At 36.9% G+C, this 22,561-nt stretch overlaps 1 protein-coding gene across 2 annotated transcripts in view; it reads left to right on the forward strand.

The window, feature by feature from the left end:
- RB1CC1 (RB1 inducible coiled-coil 1) overlaps positions 1-22,561 on the forward strand; it is a 77,097-nt gene that overhangs the window by 17,793 nt on the left and 36,743 nt on the right. For both annotated transcript variants that reach the window (XM_060775299.2, XM_060775300.2), the window contains exons 6-13: positions 10,782-10,984; positions 11,680-12,115; positions 13,697-13,867; positions 17,189-17,373; positions 18,542-18,728; positions 18,838-18,919; positions 19,729-19,790; positions 21,400-21,503. In XM_060775299.2, the coding sequence (XP_060631282.2) occupies positions 10,782-10,984; positions 11,680-12,115; positions 13,697-13,867; positions 17,189-17,373; positions 18,542-18,728; positions 18,838-18,919; positions 19,729-19,790; positions 21,400-21,503 (1,430 nt within the window). The remainder of the gene's footprint in view (positions 1-10,781; positions 10,985-11,679; positions 12,116-13,696; positions 13,868-17,188; positions 17,374-18,541; positions 18,729-18,837; positions 18,920-19,728; positions 19,791-21,399; positions 21,504-22,561) is intronic.

A 22,561-nucleotide genomic window follows, 5' to 3' on the forward strand; every position in this document is an offset into this window, starting at 1 on the left:
ACGGTTTTCTCCGCGAAAAAGAATGGGCCAAACACGTGACGGTTGGTTATTGCACAGAAAACGTTTACCTTCGGCGAATCCCTTACATGTTCCAATACGGCATGAGGATTTTCAGATCCCCAAAAGCGGAGATTATGCCTATTGACCTTCCCGCACAGGTGAAACGTTGCCTCGTCACTGAAGACCAGTCTGTTGGCAAAGCCTTCCTCCTCTAGTCTTCGCTGCATTGATTCGCAAAAATCGTGTCGTTTCGAATAGTCACCTTTTTTCAAAGCCTGCACCATTTGCAATTTATACGGCTTGAACTGCAAACGTTTGCGTAACACGCGCCACAAAGTTTTTTGCGGAACGTTCAATTCCATGGAAACACGATTTGTCGACTTCTGGGGACTTCGTTGAAAGGATGCACGAATGGATTCCACTGTGTCTTCGGAGACACGCGGTCGTCCTGTGGTTTTACCCTTGCATAAGCAGCCCGTCTCCTCAAATTGCTTTACCCACCTCGCAATGGAATGTCGATGAGGTGGTTCCTTGCCATACTTGGCTCGAAATTCTCGCTGGACCGTAATTACTGACATTGTTTTAGCAAATGTCATCACACAAAACGCCTTCTCTTTGCCTGATTCCGCCATTTTGAAAACAGCGACTCCTAGCGACGCCTAGCGGCATTAACGTACATGTGTGTTGCTCAAAAAAAACTTTGATAGTTTATCTGTCGCTACGTAGCTGTGGTTTGGTTACAGTAAACATACATTCGGGTACGGGGACTTCCGGTGGACATGGCGACGGGATAGCCTCGCCGAGAGAGAGCTCCCGACGAGGACCGGCGTTGTGGTGGTTTGGTAGAGCTAAAAAGCTCCCCCCTTTGCCGGATTGGTAGAGCTAAAAAGCTCCCCCCTTTGCCGGATTGAGTGCAAAGGTGTCGCAAACCCCAAGGAGGCTTGAGACCCCAAAGATCTCTCCCCCCTCAAGGAGGGGAGGTCGAGAGGGTCCGAGCGCGAAGGGGAAGCGAACCACCCCGCAAGGATCAAGCCGCAAGGCTTGTCTCACCGCCGCCAATCCACTCCAACAGAAGAAAGGAAGATTGAAGAAATCCCCAGTGAAGGGGAAGAAAAAAGAAAGACTTCACCCCCAGGTAATGGGAGAGAGTTCCCAAATTGACAACAACTGACAAAAGGGAGAAACGGAGGGAAGAGGAAGGCAAGGAAGGCTGGAGAAGTAATAAACAATAAGAATAAAGAATAAAGAAATAGAAAATAAAAGAGATTCAAGGAAGTATAAATTATATTCAGGTGAATTAATAATTTGGATAAATTGGAACAAATTGAACAAGAGGAAATTTGGCAAAATCTGGATAAATTAAATGAAAAAGCAGATCTAAGGGAATTAATTTTGTATATCTATATGATAATTTAATATAAGAGAAGGAAGGAGGACGAAGAACTCCTCACATAATTTCAACTGAGGTGGAAGAAATAAAGGTAAACAATCACCGACCTTGGCGCCATTATTGTTGAGTCTACCCCAGCCTTCTTCATAAACAATCTAGCTGGATGACATAAAGGAAGTGACATAATTGGAAGGCCGGAGACAGTGGAGGACTAAGAAACAAGAGGAAACCAAGAGGGGCCGGAAAGGAACGCAGGGAGGAAGTGACGGAGCGGAAGGAGGGACGGCGCCATCTTGGACCATAGAGAAAAGACGCTATAGATCGGCAGAGAAGAAATTGGTGTATTTGGAGATACTGAGACCCGGAGGAGCGGAGGAGTAAGACAATAACTACATCAGAAGCAACGGAGAGGAGATACGAGGACGAGAAGAAGACGACGACGGACCAGGAAGAGAAGAAGACGACGACGGACCAGGAAGAGAAGAAGACGACGACGGACCAGGAAGAGAAGAAGATGACATCGGACAAGGAAGAGAAGTAGACGAAAACTATTATAACGAGGAGGAGGAGAAGTGGACGATAAATGAACATTGGAGGAGCAGAGAAGTGGATAAGTAAAAGACTAAAAGACTAATTTGATTTTTGGTGCCCCCAAGTGGAGGAAAAGAAGAAGAAAATAATATTCTTTATTGGAAAATATATATCTCTTATGACAAATTGATAAATTGAAGCGAAGTTACTATATTATTATAAGAAATCGATTTTACATAAAATAGTGCCATTCTATTAAATATATATTCTTTTTCCCTCTATTATTAAATAAAGGGGGAAAAATTAAAATCAAATCTAAATATATTAAACCAATTAAATCAACTGATAATAATATTTGAGCTAATAAGAGACTGTCTGATATTAGTATATTAAGGTGTATATTTTAAATTTTAGTGGGAGAATATATTATGAGTAAATGAATTAGCTTAACAAGTTGTAAATAATTGAATCGAAGATTTATAAGAAATTTGAAATTAATAGAGATCTTTATTGACTAAGGAATTAATTAATTACTTAATTGTCTTGGATTTGAAATAAGATAATTGGATAATAGATATCTTTAGAGAAGAGATTTTTGGAAAATAAGAAGTAAACCTTTTGAAAATAAGAAGCAAATTGGAAATGACAACTCCAAGTAAACCAGAGTCACGAAGAGGATCATTGGATATAAACCCAAAAATGGATAATATTTTAAAGGAGATTAAAAAGATATCAGAAAAACAAGACGCGTTGAAAGTAGAACTGAAGGAGGAAGTGAAGACTAAACATGAAGAATTTTATAAGAAACAAGAAGAAATAATTACAAAAATGACAGAAGAATTTAAAGTAATGAAAACAGAAATAAAAGAGGAATTCGGACAGATAAGAAAAGAAATAACACAGTTAGATGGAGAAGTGAAAGAATTGAAAGCCTCTAAAGAGAAAATGGAGGGAACGCAAACAGAGATGGCACAGAAAATAAAAGGACTGGATAGACAAAGAGAAAGAATGGAATTAGAACAAGAAAGATTGCTGCAAATGCAAATGGATTTCCAACTGAGACTCAGAAATATAATGGAAGATGACAAAGAAGACATAAGATTATTGATAATCAAAATTCTGGCAGACTGTCTGGAGTGTGAGGGAGATGAATTAGAACAGGAGGTCGACCAGGTTTATAGGATTTCATCATTTTATTCCAGAAGAAATAAGACAGATAGGGACGTGATAGTAAAGTTCACAAGAAAGAAGGTACGAGATGATGTGCTTTATAATAATAACAAAAAACCAATCTTCTATAAAGGAAAGAAAATCGCGGTACTGAAGGAATTTCCACAGGCGACCTTAGCAAGAAGAAGAAAATATTTTTTCTTAACAGAAGAATTGAAGAAAAGAATGATAAGATTTAGGTGGGAAAGAAAAGAAGGGATAATGGTGACATATAATGAAGAAAGATATTGGTTGACAACTGAACACAAGGCTAAGATTTTCTATGAAAAACTTATGAAACAGAAGGAAGGAGATGAAAAACATGGAGAAGAAGAAGAAGAATCAGGAGAAGAAGGAGAAGAACAAGAAGTAGAGATAGAGGAAGGAGAAGAAAGAAGACTATCTACACCAAGGAAAGGAGTAAAGGCAAAAAAGGCAAGATATAAATCACCAAAAGATTATGGTTTTCTTGGAAAAGAACCGAAACCACAGAGAATGACACCACGGAAAAAGGAAGAAAAAGGAGGTCCGAGCTCGGAACAACCGGTAACTGCTACAGCGGAATTGGCTTTTGGCGATACAGGATTGGGACTAGATAAGAATGAATAAAATGATGGAGAGGCAAATAAAATGTTTTTCAAACAACATCAATGGTATGAACTCCCCCCAGAAGCGAAGGAGAGTGTGGAGGACTTTGAAGAAACAGAATTTTGATGTAATAATGTTACAGGAAACACATATCTGTGATAAACATGTGGCGCATCTTCCGAATAAAAAATTAGGAAAAGAATATTATTCGGCATATGAGAAAAAGAAAAGAGGAGTGGTAACTTATGTGAAAGACTCAATAGATTCAGAATTGGCATTTAGAGATACAGAAGGAAGATGTGTAGCAGTGAAAATGACAATTGGAGACTCCAAAATATTGGTCTGTAATATATATGCCCCCAATGGACCAAAGAGAAAATTTGTGGAATATCTAAATATTAAGTTAAAAGAAACAGAATTTGATGAGCTGATCCTGGCAGGAGATTTTAATGGAGTTGTGGACTCTCAAATGGACAAATGTGGGAAGAAAAAGAAGCCTAAGGGAGGGAAACTCCCTCAGAAATTTATGGATCTACAAAAAGACTTTGATCTGGAAGATGTATGGAGAAGTAAAAATAAAGACAAGAGGGACTATACCTTTTTCTCGAATAGACATCAATCCTGGTCTAGGATTGACATGGTCTGGATTACTAGGAACCTCTCTACGAAATTGAAAGAGATCAATATTTTGCCACGAGATTTGTCGGATCACTGCCCTTTGGAAATGGTTATAAATCAAAAAAAATTACCATAGAAAATGGAGATTAAATGAGAACCTGATAAAGACGGAAGAAGATAAAGAATACTTCAGGAAATTAATCCAGGACTATCTACAAATAAATAAATTGGATGCAACGGAGCCACGAGTGGTATGGGATGCCTTGAAAGCAGTTTTGAGAGGGCATTTCATTCAACAAGGAGCAAGAAGGAATAGAGAAAGGAACAAAAGGATAAATGAGCTGTCGGCAGAAATAGCAGTCAAAGAATTGGAATTAAAGAAAAACCCATCTAAACGAATAGAGAAACAACTGGTGACACTGAAACAAGAAAAAAATTATGTAGAGTTGGAATTACAATCAAGACAGATGAAATTTTTAAAACAACAAGCTTTTGAGAATGCCAATAAACCGGGTAAATGGTTAGCAAACCAGGTTAGAAAAAAGAGGCAAATTAACCATATTGCTAAAATAAGTACCAAAGAAAAAGATCTGAAGACGGATAAAGAAATACTGGAGGAATTTAGGTCTTTTTATACAAAGCTATATACAAAAGAGGATATAAAGAAAGAAGACATTATGGAATATATTGGACAAATAAAGTTAGACAAAATAACAGATGAAGACAGAGAAGAATTGAATAAGGAAATAACAGAAGAGGAAATAGAGAAAGCCATAAATAAAATGAATGCTGATAAAGCCCCGGGACCGGATGGGTTCACGGCAGGATTTTACAAAACATTTAAACTGCAATTGATGCCTATTTTTAAGGTTATAGCGAATGAGGCAATGAAATATCGAAAGGTACCAGACTCCTGGAAGGAGGCAGAAATTACTGTGATACATAAAGAAGGCTCACCGGAGACTGATATTAGAAATTATAGACCGATCTCCTTGTTAAATACAGATTATAAAATGTTCGCAAACATTATGGCCACAAGGTTAAAAACCTTTTTAAGTAAATGGATTGGAGAAGAACAAACAGGTTTTCTCCCAAATAGACACATGAAAGAAAATATACGCAACGTATTAGATCTTTTGGAATATTATGAGATTAACCATCAGAAAGAATTTGCCCTTTTGTCAATAGACGCTGAGAAAGCATTTGACAATTTGAATTGGGATTTCTTCAAGATCTTGATACAAGAGTTGGACATGGGTGAGAAATTTAACAATGCAATTAATGCTATTTATGAGTTTCAAAAGGCTAAAGTGAAAGTGAATGGTCAAGTGACTCAAGAATTTGAAATTACAAAAGACACGCGACAAGGTTGTCCACTCTCTCCACTGATTTTTGTCATGGCTGTAGAGATCCTGATGAAGAAAATTAGAGAAGATGAAAAGATTAAAGGAGCAAAAATTGGTAAATTTGAATACAAAATACGAGCGTTTGCGGATGATTTAATAGGCACAATTGAAAACCCAGAGAAAAATTTACAAAGTTGGATAAATAAAATAGAAGACTTTGGAAAGGTGGCAGGTTTTAAAATCAACATGAAGAAAACTAAACTTTTATTTAAGAATGTGAACAAGGAGAAACAAACAAAGATCCAACAACAGGTGGGAATAGAAGGTGTGAAGAAAATTAGATATCTAGGAGTCTGGATTACAGCTAGAAATGGGCAACTTTTGAAGAATAATTATGAAGCAGTATGGAAGAAGGTTCAAAAGGACCTCCAAAATTGGGACCGGTTGAAACTATCTCTTCTGGGCAGAATAGCTTTGATAAAAATGAATGTTTTACCAAAACTTATTTTTTTGTTTCAAAATTTACCGGTGATAAGAAATCAAACTCTTTTTAAAAAGTGGAAGAAAGATCTATTGAAATTTGTATGGAAAGGAAAAAGACCGAGAATTAAATATATAAACTTAATAGATAAGAAAACGAGAGGGGGACTGGGATTCCCCGATCTGAAGACCTATCATGAGGCCTGCGCACTATCCTGGATTAGGGATTGGATGACTTTAGATAAAGAAAAGTGCCTAAATTTAGAAGGCCATGATCTAAGAGTGGGATGGCATGCATATGTTTGGTATAACAGAGAAACGAAGGAGAAAAATTTTGGTAACCATTTTGTGCGAGCCTCCCTATTACGGACATGGATGAGATACAAAGAATTTTTTTATAAAACAACACCATTATGGATTTCAGCAATGGAGGCACATCAAAGAAGACTATTAGGATGGAGGACTTGGCCAAGATACAAGGATATATTAGTGAAAGGGAAGATGGAGATTAAACCATATGAACAATTAAAGACCTTATATGGCAATATAACTTGGTTAAATTACCTACAAATAAAAGAATATTTTAAACAGGACCAAAAAACCGGTTTTGACTGGAAGGAGAATGTATGGGATAAAATATTGAAAACACAAAAGAAAACAGTTACAATACTATATAATAAACTGCTTCAGTGGCTGACAGAAACTGAACAGGTAAAAACCTGTATGATTAAATGGGCCGAAAATATAAGAAGACCCATTCACTTTGGGGAATGGGAAATGATATGGAATAAAAAATTAAAATATACATATGCCATGGATTTAAAAGAAAATTGGTACAAAATGTTTTATAGGTGGTATTTGACCCCGAGTAAATTAAGTCATATGTATCAAAATGTATCAGATAAATGCTGGAAATGTAATGAGCAAGTAGGTACTTTTTACCACATGTGGTGGACATGTAAAGAGACATCTAAGTTCTGGTCGATTATTCATGAGGAGATGCAAAAAATTTTAAAGAAAAGATTTAAAAAGAAACCTGAATATTACCTCCTCGGATTCACAGACTCTGATTTGAAATTGGAAGAGAACGAAGATAAAATATTTACTTATTGTACAACAGCGGCTAGGATGATTTTTGCCAAAGATTGGAAGAACGATAAAGTTCCAAGTATTGAAGACTGGTGGAAAAAAATCAAAGAGATAAGAGATATGGATGAGTTAACTTTTTTGTTGAGAAGGAACAATGGAAAAACTTTAAGGAGGACAGATTGGTCCCCTTTATATGATTATGTGAAGAAAGCTGAAAAAACATTGGGATGAGAATAGACTTTAAGGAGAAGAAATATACAGAGAAGATCCTGAGGCTGGAGTGGAAGTCATTTTAGAATAGTTTAGGTAGTTAGCTGTATTGTTTGTATTAGGTGTCTGTTATGTATTAATGTTTTTTTTTTGTTTGTATATCTTTACCTTTCCTACTGTTCTATTTTCTTGTTATTGTTCCCCCTCTTTCCTTGTGTGGTTTGTAGAAACTTTAATAAAAATTATTAAAAAAAAACAAAAAAAAACATACATTCGGGTACAATTAATTTTCTTATTGGCCTATTCATTTTGACTAACCCTGTATATAGCTTTGTATTAATCAGCTTTTCATGGTTGTTGAATATAATGACAAACTGGAGTATTATAGCATGGAAGGACCATGAGATGGGAAGAAAGTGTGTGACCCCACAGAATTCTCCTGTTTGTTACTTTCTAAATCATAATTCTCTTTTTGAAGCTGAAATGATACATGAAGTGCTTTAGCAAAAAAAAGAAAGAAGATCGTGGGTTGAGGGACATAGCATGTCAGTGCAAATCCATTCAGGAAATGGCAGATGCTCAGGTTGTGCAAACAGTACTTCATTTGGTATATTACTGAATTAGTCTTAGGTCTTTGGAATACATTAGTACATATTCTCATCAGCAGGTTTATAGGTGCTCATACATGTACACAAATAAGAGACAATCCAAAAATGAAAATCACAGAGAAATATGTAAATACTTGAGCATTGTGATGGACCACATGCAAAGCGATAAGAAATCATGAGCTTTTCATATCTAAAGAGGTGGATTTTTTTAAAAGTAAAATGCACTTCCATTAACAACTTTCAGATTGGGCCATGAATTAATTTTCTAGGTTTTCAGACAAAGTCTGAGGCATGGATTATCATGAAAGTATAGTCAGCCCTCCATGTTTACAAGTTTAAAATGTTTTCTCTAGGAATCTGTAGGTTCTCCGGGGCAATTCTGTGGTCAACTTCTATTAGAAACTGACCATAGTGTTTTTCACTTCCTTGGGATTCATGTGCCACTAACCTCAGTGAATCTGAAGGGGAGACTGCATTTTGCAATAATTATAGTAGCACTAGTAAAAACAACAACGAGAACATCAACAAAATTTCTCATCAGTCTATTTCTGTTGATAGAGGTGGGGAACAATAGCTTGAAATACAGTAACAAATAGACATATAACACAGTTAAAACATGAATATGAATTTAAAATACATAATCAGTTAAATTAGCATAACATCAGTCTAAAAAAGCTTAATTTTTTTTAAAAAAACAATTCATAATTGAAAAATGTGCAACTTAAAAACCATTTGAGTAGGCCTGATGGAAGAGTTTGGTCTTTAATGCTGTTTTAAATTCAGACAGTTCATTCAGCTGTCAAAATTTATAACAGCGGGTCATCTTAGAATTTGGGAGGCAGCATATGAAAAGTTGCTGTCCTGGTTAAGGCTGACTGAACTAAATCTCTGCCAGAAGACCTGTGTATAGGGCGGATTATACAGGTTGTACCCTGACTAGAGCTGAAATGGCAGTCAGAAAAATAATTTTAATGTATTTATAATATGACCACTTCTAGAAGTCCCACTAATTAGTCTGACTGCCATATTTTGCACTAACTCTGTACAAAGTGCTCAATGTAGAAGTTTGCAGAAGTTCAGCCTTGAGATTACCAGTGTGTGCTTTAACATCTATAGGTGCTCTAGCTCTAGGAGTGGCTCAACCGACACATCAGTAAAAACTTAGATTAAGCATGCCTAATTGCCATCTGTCATTTGGAGTGACACATCCAGAATCAGGGGGAGTGTAACTCCTTCTAAGACCAGTTGACTCACATCCAACCCCTGGTTGGGAGCTTTAACAGTAAAAACCTCTATTTTGTCTGGATTAAGTTTTAGCTTGTTTTTCCTCATCCAGCTAGCTACCTCGAAAATAAATAGAGAAAGGCTAGTATCTAATGCAAAGGCAATAGAAGACAGTGACTTAATGGGAGACATGTTTTGGTATAGGCAGAGACACAGGAATATTTGAAGAGAATGGAACAGCTGAGCAAAGGGAAAGATTTGTAATACAGATTTCTTTGTCAAAACTTAAAAGGAGTTTCTTTTTGTCTTTGGACTAGAGCTTCAGGGTTATACAGGCTGTTTTTCATGACTTAGTTACATATGCATTTCTTTTATTTAAGATATTGAGGATCCCTCGTGTCCTTTGCTGAATGTAGCATTTGTTGGATTTTCTTAGTAGGTCTGTAGACTGTTTGTATGTTGTGTTTCCTCATCAGCTTCCCTATGCTGGGGAACCACTGGGAACCACTGACCGCATAGGGAAGCTGATGAGGAAACACAACGTACAAACAATCTACAGACCTACTAAGAAAATCCAACAAATGCTACTTTCAGCAAAGGACAAGAGGGATCCTCTCACCTCTGCAGGAGTCTACCATGTACCATGCAGCTGTGGACAAGTCTACATAGGGACCACCAAACGCAGCGCCCAGACAGGAATCAAGGAACATGAAAGGCACTGCAGACTACTTCAGCCAGAGAAATCAGCTATAGCAGAGCACCTGATGAACCAACCTGGACGCAGCATTTTATTTGAGAACACAAAAATGCTGGACCACTCTCACAACCACCATGTCAGACTACACAGAGAAGCCATTGAAATACACAAACATGTGGACAATTTCAACAGAAAGGAGGAGACCATGAAAATGAACAAAATCTGGCTACCAGTATTAAAAAATTCTAAAATTGCAACAGCAAAAACAGCAGAGAGGAAACAGGCAGGGACATCTAATTACCTTTCAAGAAGAGTTTGCTCCAGGCACAGTCAGCCCATTGTATGCTAATCAAGTTGGTCAGTTGAAACATTCACACCTAGCCCAACTGACAAAAGTTCTTTGTCTCACCCTGGTCATTCCACAGATATATAAACCCTTTTTCCCAGTTCCAACAGACCTCACCTCTGAGGATGCTTGCCATAGATGCAGGCGAAATGTCAGGAGAAATACCTCTAGAACATGGCCATATAGCCCGAAAAAACCCACAAGAACTTAGTGATTCCAGCCATGAAAGCCTTCGACAATATATTGATAAACTGTTAAATGTCATACAATTGTCCTAAAATAAAGATGCCCAAACAACTGGAAAACAAATAGCATGCCTTGTAGATATTACATTCTTTTAAAAACTGACATGACATAGCTAAAAAGGAGCAGTGTTGAAAAAAAGGAAACCTCAAATTTAAATGTCTGATCATTCATTGATATTTACAATGTTATTTTGTTACAGGAAATGTATGAAATTGCCAAGAAACTTTGTTCCTTCTGTGAAGGTCTAGTCCATGATGAACATCTTCAGCATCAAGGCTGGGCTGCCATAATGGCAAACTTGGAAGATTGTACATATTCTTACCAAAAGCTGCTTTTCAAATTTGAAAATGTCTACTCAAGTTACCTGCAATCCATAGATGATATCAAGCTGAAACTTACACAGTAAGTTTGTCTTCAGATACAATCACTTTACTGAAAACTAAGCATTTTCACATCTTGGAAGCTTATAGTAAACTTTCTATCCATATTTATCTAATGTTGCAAATGTTACATAATTGATAACAATAGCTCTATTATACAGAAATCAAATCGTAGAATTAAGGTTACATTTCCAGATCACTGAATTTAATATCCTAGCGAGAACTGCTAGTTTCAACTACACTATATTCTTCAAATTGGTAAGATTTACATAGGTTTTGTTTTATAATGCAGCAATTGATTCTGTTGATCTACTATATTTACATTCAGTATTGTATCTAGGTCAGTATGTACAGAGGGTTGTAGTATATAAAGTGCATTTTTTCTCCTGTTTTACTTTTCTCAGAATAAATTAGGATAATCATTAATTGGGTGTTTGTTAGCTAAATTTGTGAATGAATACTTCGAAAGCTTTTTTGCTTGCTGGATAAAATTACATGAGATAATCATTTATGTGTCTACTAAGACATTCTGCAGAATACATTGACTCTTACAAGACTGCCAGTGTCATGATTTAATTTCAAAGCTTTCTACTTAAAATGTACACATTAAGTGTTAAAGGACTTTGAGATTAAGATATTTGGAGAGTATGTCTTTTATATATATATCGCTGTCATGTTCCTTTGTACTTAAAGGATTTTTTTTGTTCTTTCTCCAAGCTTAGGGGCTGCTGTTTCTATTATGGCCAAGATTCCACTGCTGGAGTGCCTCACCAGACACAGTTACAGGGAATGTTTAGAACGACTGGATTCTTCTGCTGAACATGGAGGGACTGAAAGTGAAGACACTGAGAATGAGAAATCATCTGAAGCGATGCTTTCCCCTGAAATGCTTAACATGAACAAACGATCGGTGCTAGCATCATTTTGCAAATCAGTAGAATATCCAGTGGTAGATGGTAGAGTTCCTGAAAAAGTGAATGAAAATAGAGAAAGTAGTCAAAATCCCTCAGTCCAAGACAGCGACACTTCAGTGGAGCTTAAAGAGAATGATCTGCCTTCATTCAACGTCTCTCTTTTAGATTGGATTAATGTTCAAGATAGACCCAATGATGTGGAATCTTTGGTTAGGAAATGTTTTGATTCTATGAGCAGAGTAAGTGATTATTTCAAATAATGCCATTGTGTTTTATTTTGATGTGTTAACTGTCTTAAAATATTTGTGGTTAGATATGTTTTCTTGCATGAAACAAAGAATCCTTGTGTTTGCAGATCAGAAACCTCCCCCAGGTAGTTTTCTATTATAGGAAGGAACATTTATTTTTATTTGTTTAGTCCTGCAAACTTTACAGTGGATTCCTTAACAAGTTTTTAGTGGATCCAGGGGGAAGGGGGTATTTTCAAAAGGTGTCTTTTATGAGCAGAGTTCTACTCAGAGATAAAACTTGGAACTTTGATACAGGCTTTCTGGTAGCCACAGTTGTATTTTCTTTCTCAAATCCTTTCAAAGAATATAGGAAAGACTAAAGTTTTTGATGTGTTCTACTAAAAGTTGGAACTGGCATTGATCACAAATGAAAGGTTTTAAGCCCAGATTGTTGATCCATAGAAAGGAAGATATTCTAGTCAGAGGTTGTCATTTCCTTTTTCCTAGTGTGTGATTATCTTCTTAGAGTCTACATATAGCCTTGAGAAAATAGAAGCAAGCATAGTCCTACCAAAGATTTGACAACATTGCCACAGTGTGCCTACTCCAAATATACAAGATTGCATCCTTGTTCCTTCCTGTAGACAGTAAGGCTCATTGTCATGATGAAAGGGCATTAGGTCTAGCAGACTCTGCTGCTGATGTGGGAGCAGGGATGGAGTTTGCATTTACTGAAATAACGCCCATAGTATTCCAGGCAGGTACCTTCAAGAAAGATTTCCAGGCATATAAGGATTGCTGCGGGAAGGAGTAGATCAGTGAAAACCTGTCTTCTATCTTCAGGGAGGTTTCCTATTTTTGAAAGGAGCTTTGCTTCTGGGATGTCAAGATTCAAGTCCCTAGCTTTATATTACTTTATGGAATAATATTCTTCTTAAAATGTCTGGAAAATACAGTTTTTGTACTCACTTTTATTGCTCTACCTGTTATGACAAAGGTGCATGATATAATGGCAAACTTTTATTCATACATTTCCCTTAAATACAGGGAGAAGGAGAGGGCAGGAGATGATGGGCGAAATTGAGGCCTGCCACCACCATATATGTATTTAATCTTTCCCTTCCTTGAAAGTGTCATGTTTGATGGTTCTGATCAATATGTGATTTTACACAAACAGATTTTGACTTGTGCACCTGGTCTCCAACCAGTTTCCTTGAAGCTTCCAGTTCTACATCTCAAGACTTTCCTCGTGTTCCCATGATATCAGGAAGAGCTGTTTAGGGAGTAGATGCACAAGCAAATTGCTGTTGTGCAACCTGTTAATGAGTCTTTGAATTTTGGTTGGTTTAGGAAATATTTGTTTTAATTTTAGTCTAATTTTAATTTAATTTATAATTTATTATAGGAAGCTATTTGCTTTAGTAGTTTAATATTAATTCTAAAGGTTCCCAGTTTGGACATTACCATTCTCAGTGTATACCATAAGGCCTTTCCATGGATAAATATTTTTCTTCCATACACTGTCTGCTCTTTTTATGTTTGCGTTTTTTTCTCTCCTCAAAATGTATTCATGCCTTTTATGTCTTTCAGTTGGATCCAAGGATTATCCAACCATTTTTGGCAGAGTGTCGACAAACAATTGCCAAATTAGATAATCAGAACATGAAAGCCATTAAGGGTCTTGAGGACAGGCTTTATGCATTGGACCAGATGATAGCTAGCTGTAGCAGGCTGGTAAATGAACAAAAAGAACTTGCTCAGGTAATGTAAGCATTTTAGTCTCTTTTTTCGTGATAATATACTGTAATTACAAAGTAGGGTCAGGCAGCTGACATATCTGGGACCAGCTTTCTTTTACAGTGACCTTCTGGAGGGTACATTCACTGTCCCACAAGCACTTTGCATTAATACACTCCTCCTGATCCAGCTAGAAATCCACATCAGGTTTTGAAAAATGTATTGCATAGAGTGACATTGAATAAATTCCAGAAAAGGCAGCTCACCTATGTTTGAGTACCCTCGCAGCAGTTGTGAGTGGCCAAGCAGGGAGGGGCTTTGAGTATGCTGACTGTTTGGCATTCCCTTAATAGCAATGATGACAGAACTCATGAGAGTGGTAAATTTATTTATTATTTATTTATTTACAGCATTTATATTGCGCCCTTCTCACCCCGCAGGGGACTCAGGGCGGATTACAATGTACACATATTTGGCAAACATTCAATGCCAATTTGACATACAACGTATACAGACATACAAAGAGGCTATTTAACTTTTTCTAGCCGCCAGGGGAGCTGTCGCTTTCATTGTCCATCTGCGACACTGATGAAGTACTTCCGCATGTTTTTGCTGGAGTGCTTTGCTGGAGTCTTTTTTTTAATGGCTTCATAAATTAGTTAATTTAGCCTCTCCACACAAGGTGGCACCTAATTTTCCCACTTGTCAGATGCAACTGTCTTTTGGGTTGCAAAGGTCGACAACAGGCTACACAATTTAATTGGAAGCCCACTCCAACCTGGACTGGCTTCGAACTCATGACCTTTTGGTCAGAGTGATCTTAGTGCAGCTGACACTCAGCCAACTGTGCCACAATCTCAAGGAGACATTATATGACATGAGAGGATTATTCTTAAGAGATAGTTCATGCCAAAAGGAAAAATTGAAGGGTCATGCCATCTGCATATGATGTGGATACTAGTTCGCTTGATGCTTTGCTTTGGCTAGCAAAAGGGCATGGTTAAGGTCCTCACAGATAGTTTCAGGGGAATAGTGTTCAGCCACTGGACTTCAATTTGCCCCGTTTACATTACACTATGTAACACAATTTTTGTTCCTGGGTTATAAATGTCATTTCCTAATTGGTTCTATCATAAAAGCGTGGAAAAGGTTTATCAAACTGTAAAAATGTGTATTTGCAGGACATCCTGCATCACTTTTTGCTATAGTTTTTCAATGAATATCTAATTGATTCTCAGACTATTCAACATAGTCTGTGGCAACCACAAAAGTGAAGTTTTTGGAGTATAACAACTAAATTCAGTAAGTGTACTTCGGGAACAACACAGGAATAACAATTAAACAGGAATAACACTTTCAAACCAGGGATAGTTGTTTTTTTTCAAATTTTGTTACATAGCTTTATGTTAAGATTTCACCTTTTAATATCACATTTTTCATAGGTCTGTATTGCTAGGCAACGAGTTATATTTTATCTGAGTATTTGGATATTAGCCGTTCTGATGGTAAACACAAGATGTCTTGGATAAAACAGTATGAGCAAACCAAATAAACTGTGTTCAAATAGCAGTTCTTCTCACTGCTTGAAATAACCCCGAAGTGTTCCTCCCCGTTGTGTACATTTGTGTATGAGAAAAACAGGCACTGAAACAAAGCATGCTAACCAAGGAAATAATTTATATATTGGCAAAGTGTGATATGGAAATCCAGAAAGATAGCTTTGCCTAGTTTCCCCTCGTGGTCACTGTGATTTGCACATATGGTATATTCCTGCGCTCGCGCAGGCAGCAACGGAAAAATCTCGAGACCTTTAACAGTTAACGAGGCCTCGCCCACCTTGCTCCCCTCTATAAATAGCCCTCAGAAGGGGCTTCGATCAATTCTTCCAATCCGTGCTAAAAAGCAGCAATGGAAAACAGGAGACCAGTTTCTTAAATATAATAATAATAATAATAATAATAATAATAATAATAATAAGACTACTTCTTTCAAGAAGTGTGTATCGTGTCCTAATAAATATCCAGACAACGATGCACATGATAACTGCCTTGTTTGCCTGGGAGAAGAACATCTCTCCCAGCCATGTGCTATCTGTAAAGCCTTCACACCACAAACAAGGAAAAACAGAGAATTACACCTAAAAGCGGCGTTGTATGAACAAGCCTTATTGTTTTAAATTCACTATATCATAGTGTTTAAAAATTCATTTCCTAAGAACTTTCAAATATAGCATGAGCCCTATTTAAATATACTTTGCCATAGACAGGGTTATCTGTGTGGAGTGGGAGGTGCTTCATACCTGCTGGTTTTTTCAGCTTTTGCGTGTTTGCAGCCTGCCTGAAATATCAATGAACTGAGTAGCAACATCTACCAAGGGATATCTGTGCTTAGTCATTGAAATGTGTGTTGGTGCTCTATAAATAGGACCTATGAGTGATCAGTAGCTCCAGTTACGTTGAACATTTGTACACACTCAGCTGAATGACTGTTTTCTAGGCATCCTTTCACACAGGGCAAATGCGTATATGAATTTTGTGTTCTATATTACACAAAGAGATTTTGTTATAGGAGTGGGGCCAGAGGGTGTATGATCCTTCTACTACATCATGTTTTAGATCTAAAAGTACAGCAGAGTTTCTAACAATGTTCTTTGGATCTCACTGAAGTTAATATAATACCAAAATATTAACTTAATTGGGAGCAAAGAACTGTGAAATTAACTATTTTAAGCTGTTTTATTTTTTTAGCTCGTGTGGGATAATTGCTTTCAATAAAAAAATAAACTGTACATAATAATTTAAACATTGCCTGTTCAGTTCATGATTGAAATAATTTGGGAAAATAAGATTGAATAATGAATCGGGGGGGGGGGGGGCAATTGACATTACTGACTACACAGTTTTTAGAAAAAAAAAATATGTATATACATTACTGTTATTTTTGCATCTTGACTGTTATGGTCAGTAGGTGGCAATATATCACAAGGCTACTGTCACACAGCTCCAAAATCTAATATAAAAAATGTATGAAGCTGCCTCATTCTGGATCAGAACACTGCAACCTGAAAATCTGGAAAAAATATTTTTAATCCTGGTATCTGATTTTTTTTTAACCAGGGGTGGGGGCGAGTGTATATACGTAACATTGGACCCTCCACATGCAAATCACAAACTTAAAGCAATGTCATCTCTCTGCTTAGAAGTTTCCCATTAGAGTTTCTAAAGGACCCACTTCCCTGAAACTTAACCTAAAATTGTGTAATGTGATTTCTTTGGCATAGAAAATAGGAGGCACTTGTCTTAATTTCTGATCACATGAATGCTTTTTTATTCTATTTTCTCATAGGGATTTTTGGCTAATCAGAAGAGAGCAGAGAACCTGAAGGATCCTTCGGTGTTACCTGATTTATGTTTGAGTCATGCAAATCAATTGATGATTATGTTAACTAATCACAGAAAACTTTTAGATATTAAACAGAAATGTACTACTGCCAAACAAGAACTTGCAAATAATCTACAAGTACGACTAAAGTAAGTAATCCTTCTGCAATACTTATATTTTTGGTGGGCAGCCGGAAGATGTCTAGTCACCTGGTTTAAAACAACTGTAATTAGCTTTCATTTCTTTAAGATGACTTAGACCAGCGTTTCTCAACCTGGGGGTCGGGACCCGGTAGGGGGGGGGGTCGCAAGGGGGTGTCAGAGAGGTTGACAAAGACACAGTATTTTCTGTTGGCCATGGCGGTTCTGTATGGGAAGCTTGGCCCAATTGTATCGTTGGTGGGGTTCAGAATTCTCTTTGATTGTAGCTAAACTATAAATCCCAGAAATGATGACTCCCAAATATCAAGGCCTGTTTTCCCCAAACTCCACCAGTGTTCACATCTTGGGCATATTGAGTATCCATGCCAAGTTTGGTTCAGATCCATCATTGTTTGAGTCCACAGTGCTTGCTCTCTGGATGTAGGTGAACTACAACTCCAAAACTCAAGGTAAATGCCCACCCAAACCCGTCCAGTATTTTCTGTTTGTCAGGGGAGTTCTGTATATCAAGTTTGATTCAATTCCAATATTGGTGGATTTCAGAATGCTCTTTGATTGTAGGTGAATGATAAATCCCAGCAACTTGAACTCCCAAATGACAAAAGCAACCCCCACCTCCCAATTTGGGTGTATTGAGTATTTGACCAAATTTGTTCCAGTGAATGAAAATACATCCTGCATATCAGATATTTACATTATGATTCATAGCCGTAGAAAAATTACAGTTCTAAAGTACCAACAAAAATAATTTTATGGTTGGAGGTCACTGTATTAAGGGGTCGTGGCATTAGGAAGGTTGAGAAACACTGTACTAGACTATTTTGTAATTTGTAGAAAATGGAACTTAGTAATGGATGCATAATTGAGCTTCTGTGCATGCCAGGCTTTTCAGAAATGTACAGAAGAAAATCATGAATTATGTAGAATAAGCAAGTACAAACATGTTTGCGAAGCTGTTCTGTATAACTAATATTTAGTATTATGTATTTGGCCAAGATGTGAAACAAATGAAAATAATGTTCAGTTGTTATTGAATTTTATTTTTTTATTTCATAAATAAGCACAACAGTGTAAAGCAGAGCTTGAAACATTTGGGAGAAAGCCTTTCTTAGTTAAATTCGTCCATTATGTTACAGTGAAACTTTATACTCCGTAGGTGGTGCTGCTTTGTAATGCTTCATGCTGACCAGGATGGAGAGAAACTGCAGGCCTTGCTTCGTCTTGTGACAGAGTTGCTAGAAAGAGTGAAGATTGTAGAGAAGCTTAGTAATGTCCCACAGATGTATTGTTTGGCTGTTGTTGAAGTTGTAAGGAGAAAAATGTTTGTTAAACACTACAGGGAGGTAAGTAGCCTGAGTTCAAATGTCAGTCCTTGGTGTGGAGATAACACTAACTATGTATGTAAACATAGACATGTGCACATGTCTTTCACATCATATGTTTTCCTTATAGTGGGCTGGTGCTTTGATAAAAGACGGGAAACATCTTTATGACGCTGAAAAGGCCAAAAGGGAATCTTTTGGGAAATTGTTTAGTAAGTATCACTTATGCCACTTCTGTGCTGCAGTGGCACAAACATTTGTGTAATATTAAAGAACTATTTTATACTTTTGGTCCAGCATATAGAGGGTGTTTTTTAAAGTTGCAGTGTATGGTGACTACTTCCTCATCCTGAACCACTGGTGTGCTTTATTACTGTGACACTTTTCTTCAGCTCACTTCCCTTCTGTTAGGCTTCAGCTGGGAGAAAAATATCTGTAGTTATGGAAGTGGTGGAAGGCCAGAGGGAGTGATAAGAGTTCAATTGATTGCCCCTTTGACTAGGGAATCAAAGGGGCAATCTATATATGGAAGCATATTTGATTCCCAGTCATGTTTAGAACTGTATTGAACAAAACTTCTGTGACAAGGATACAGTAAAAAAAATGACACTGCAAAGGAGTGTTTAAAATGAAGGCAATAGCTATCACGTTGTGCTGTTTCAAAGTAATGCTAGTTATAAGGTGAAAAGCTCAAGTTATTTCCCCCCAGTGCTTTAAGTTTTGGTAAGATATTATTTTTAAAATACTTATATCCTAATTATGACATACTTTAAAAGTTGTGAAACAGAATGGGAAAAGTCATGTCAGAATAAAATTTGAGCCCAATGCATTTAGAATAGAAGCTTCCCTGAAGTAAAAAATGGCTTTCCCTCTTTGCACTCTTCCACTTTTTTTCCTTGCTGAAAAGTTGTTCAGCCACCAGTTGAAGCGAAAGGAGTACTCCCTCCTTATATTGAATTGCATATTAAAAGATTGTCTTACAAATATGAATGTAAAAAAGTAATGTTAATTTTTTGTACAGGAAAATCTTTTCTAAGAAATCGTTTGTTCAGGGGACTTGAAGCATGGCCTCCATCCTTTTGTGTGAGTATAGCATTTTTAAATACTCCTAACTTCTGATGGAGGAAGCAAATGTTTATATATTGGGCAAAGCCAGTATGTACCAAGTATAAGTAAGCTTGTAATGCTAAAGCAGCTCAAACATTTATGTGGTTACATTGTTCTAAAAGTAATATAATTTATATGGAGTTAAACACTATCAAATTTATAAAATAAAAAGTCAGCTGCAATGTTAAAAAAACATAGCATTAGTAAATTTGTAAGCAAGTATCATGTCCTCTTATGTCTCTCTGCCAACTTTGTTATCCTGTAGCAAAGGAAAATCTCCAAGGGTTATGGGTGTCAGTTCACTTTCTTCTAGGATCTTGGACAGGCTCTCCTTTACCTCTACATCCACCCTCAGTTGACCAGTTTGTACCATGAGAAATCCCTACAGCATGCAACTGGCAATCATATTGGGCTGGGGGTATCTGGGCTGGGGGTGAACTAGGACTATTTTAGGCCCAAGTATCAAAATTGAAAATTATTTCCTTGCGTAGAACTTCCTAACTGTGAGAGCTGTTCAGCACTCGAGTGTGATGGAGGCTCCTTCTTTGGAGTCTTTTAAACAGAGGGTGGATGGCCATCTGTCGGGTGCTTTGAATGCGATTTTCCAGCATTTTGGCAGGGAGTTGGACTGGATGGCCCACAAGGTCTCTTCCAACTCTATGATTGTATGTGATTTAGTGTTTCTTCTTAGACCATTAGGTTTAACTCCGGCGATTTTGGTTTTCCTTCTCTACAAATGTTATAGCTCTCACATGCTTTCTTAGATATACCAGCTGGAAATGTTCAAAATATTAAATGTACAGTTGCACCAAGATTATATAAACATCTTGCAATAATAGCTGTCTAATTCTTCTCTCTTCAAATAGAATTTTCTTCTGCTCAATGTTGACGGTTTTCATTAAACTAGCCAGCATGAACCAAATATTTATTTCAGATCCCATGAGTATTTATTTTTTCTCTTTGATATGCATCATTTTACACTTAAGCATATTGTGTTAAAATATTTTCCTCAGCTTATTGTCATCTTAATATCAGTTTCTGACAGCACTGCTAATTTGCTGTTTCCTCTGAGATACTTTATGCTAACTCTCTAAATAATAAATCTTAACTACTCAAAAACATTTCCCAAAATGCGCTATGCACTCTATGGGCTGTGGAGGACATTTCCACTATGTTTAGATGTCCCATGGATTCCCAAAATACTCCACATTGTTCACTAGGGTGAAGAGGGACCATTGCCACCTCAAATTTTCACACACATCCAGGCCCAATTTTGATCCAGGAGAGGACTTTTTGGAAATCCAAAACATGGCAAAACCTGTCTCCTAGAGGTATTTGGGGGCACATCTCTAGGAGCAAGCTCAGCCCTCCAAGGTCTTCTAGAGGGTTAATGACACACATGGCAGTATGCTATTTGCTAATTCAAAAATAAGGTGAAAGTATATCTAAAATTTATGAACCTAACAGTCTACTTAATTTTACACACAATAGCTATTGAGGTTCAGTTGTATAGCCTAAGCATTCAATAATTTGTCTTTGTATTATAGTTACATCATATTTAGATATAATATTTGTTTTACTCCAGACCCGGAAACCTCGCAGATTTGATGGTGAACTTCCAGATATTTCTTTATCTGATCTGCAGTTTCTGCAGTCCTTTTGTCCTTCAGAAGTACAACCATTGCTCAGGTAAGATGGATTGGGGCATGCAGAGGAATCAGGATCTGCTGTTGGCACTGTAGTTTTGCAAGGTTTTTTTTTTTTTACTCCCAGTAAATTAAAACCAACGAGTGAAATTACAAGCAACGTTAATTTAATAATGCTTAATAAATAAATTGATACTGCTGATGTTATGCTCACTCTTCAGTTTCTCAGTATTCTTCCCTTAAAGGAAATTTATTTTCTTTTTGAATACTGTGTTAGAAACAAAGTAATGTGTTAAAATAAGCTAATGTCATATAGAGGTTTGAATGTAGGAGTACCAGTCTAGGAAACCTGAATTTGAATTCCTGATTTGCCATTAAAACCTAGGTGAGCATTAGAAATCCACATTTTCTAGACCTTAAATGAAAGCAGTAGACGTCACCTGAATAAATCTTGCCAAGAATACCCCGTATTAGGATTCCCTAAGTCAGAATTGGATTGGAGGCACATAATAGCAAGTTAGAATCCCGGATTTGTAATAATTTGCTGATCTCAAATTGTTTTGGTTAATTTAGTTTATGACCAATAAACTAATACATAATTTGGGTTTTAGGTTTTCACCTCTTAGTATCGTCATTAAATAATGCTCAGAGGAAGTCTCTGTCTGTCTAATAATTCTCTTTGCCCAGTCTGACCCTAGTGTTGTATCTATTCTCTCAAGATAGGAAGAGATTTAGAAATATTTTTCTTGGCATCCATTCTTGATAGTCTGCTAGTTGAAACTAATTGCTGCTGACAGGAAGGATGCTGTACATCAGTACTGTGCAGGGTTTCGTTTTCTTGATGGAATAGACTTATTAAACAATGTTTTCTCTCTCATCCCCATCCCTATTTCCACTTCATATGTTGTGTCCTTTACAACTTACTCTTGCCCCATGTCATCCATTTTTTACTAATACAGTCTGCAAACAGCTTTTTACATGGCATTTAAAAAAAATATTATCTGCCTGTAACCTGGGATAATCAAGATAGTTTCAGATGCTTTATCGGATTTCCTTAGGAGACATTCATCATGATCTCCTTAACTTCCAAGCTCTTAAGCT

This window comes from Anolis sagrei, chromosome 4, assembly GCF_037176765.1.
Source record: "Anolis sagrei isolate rAnoSag1 chromosome 4, rAnoSag1.mat, whole genome shotgun sequence".
In the NCBI taxonomy this organism is placed as follows: Eukaryota; Metazoa; Chordata; class Lepidosauria; order Squamata; family Dactyloidae; genus Anolis; species Anolis sagrei.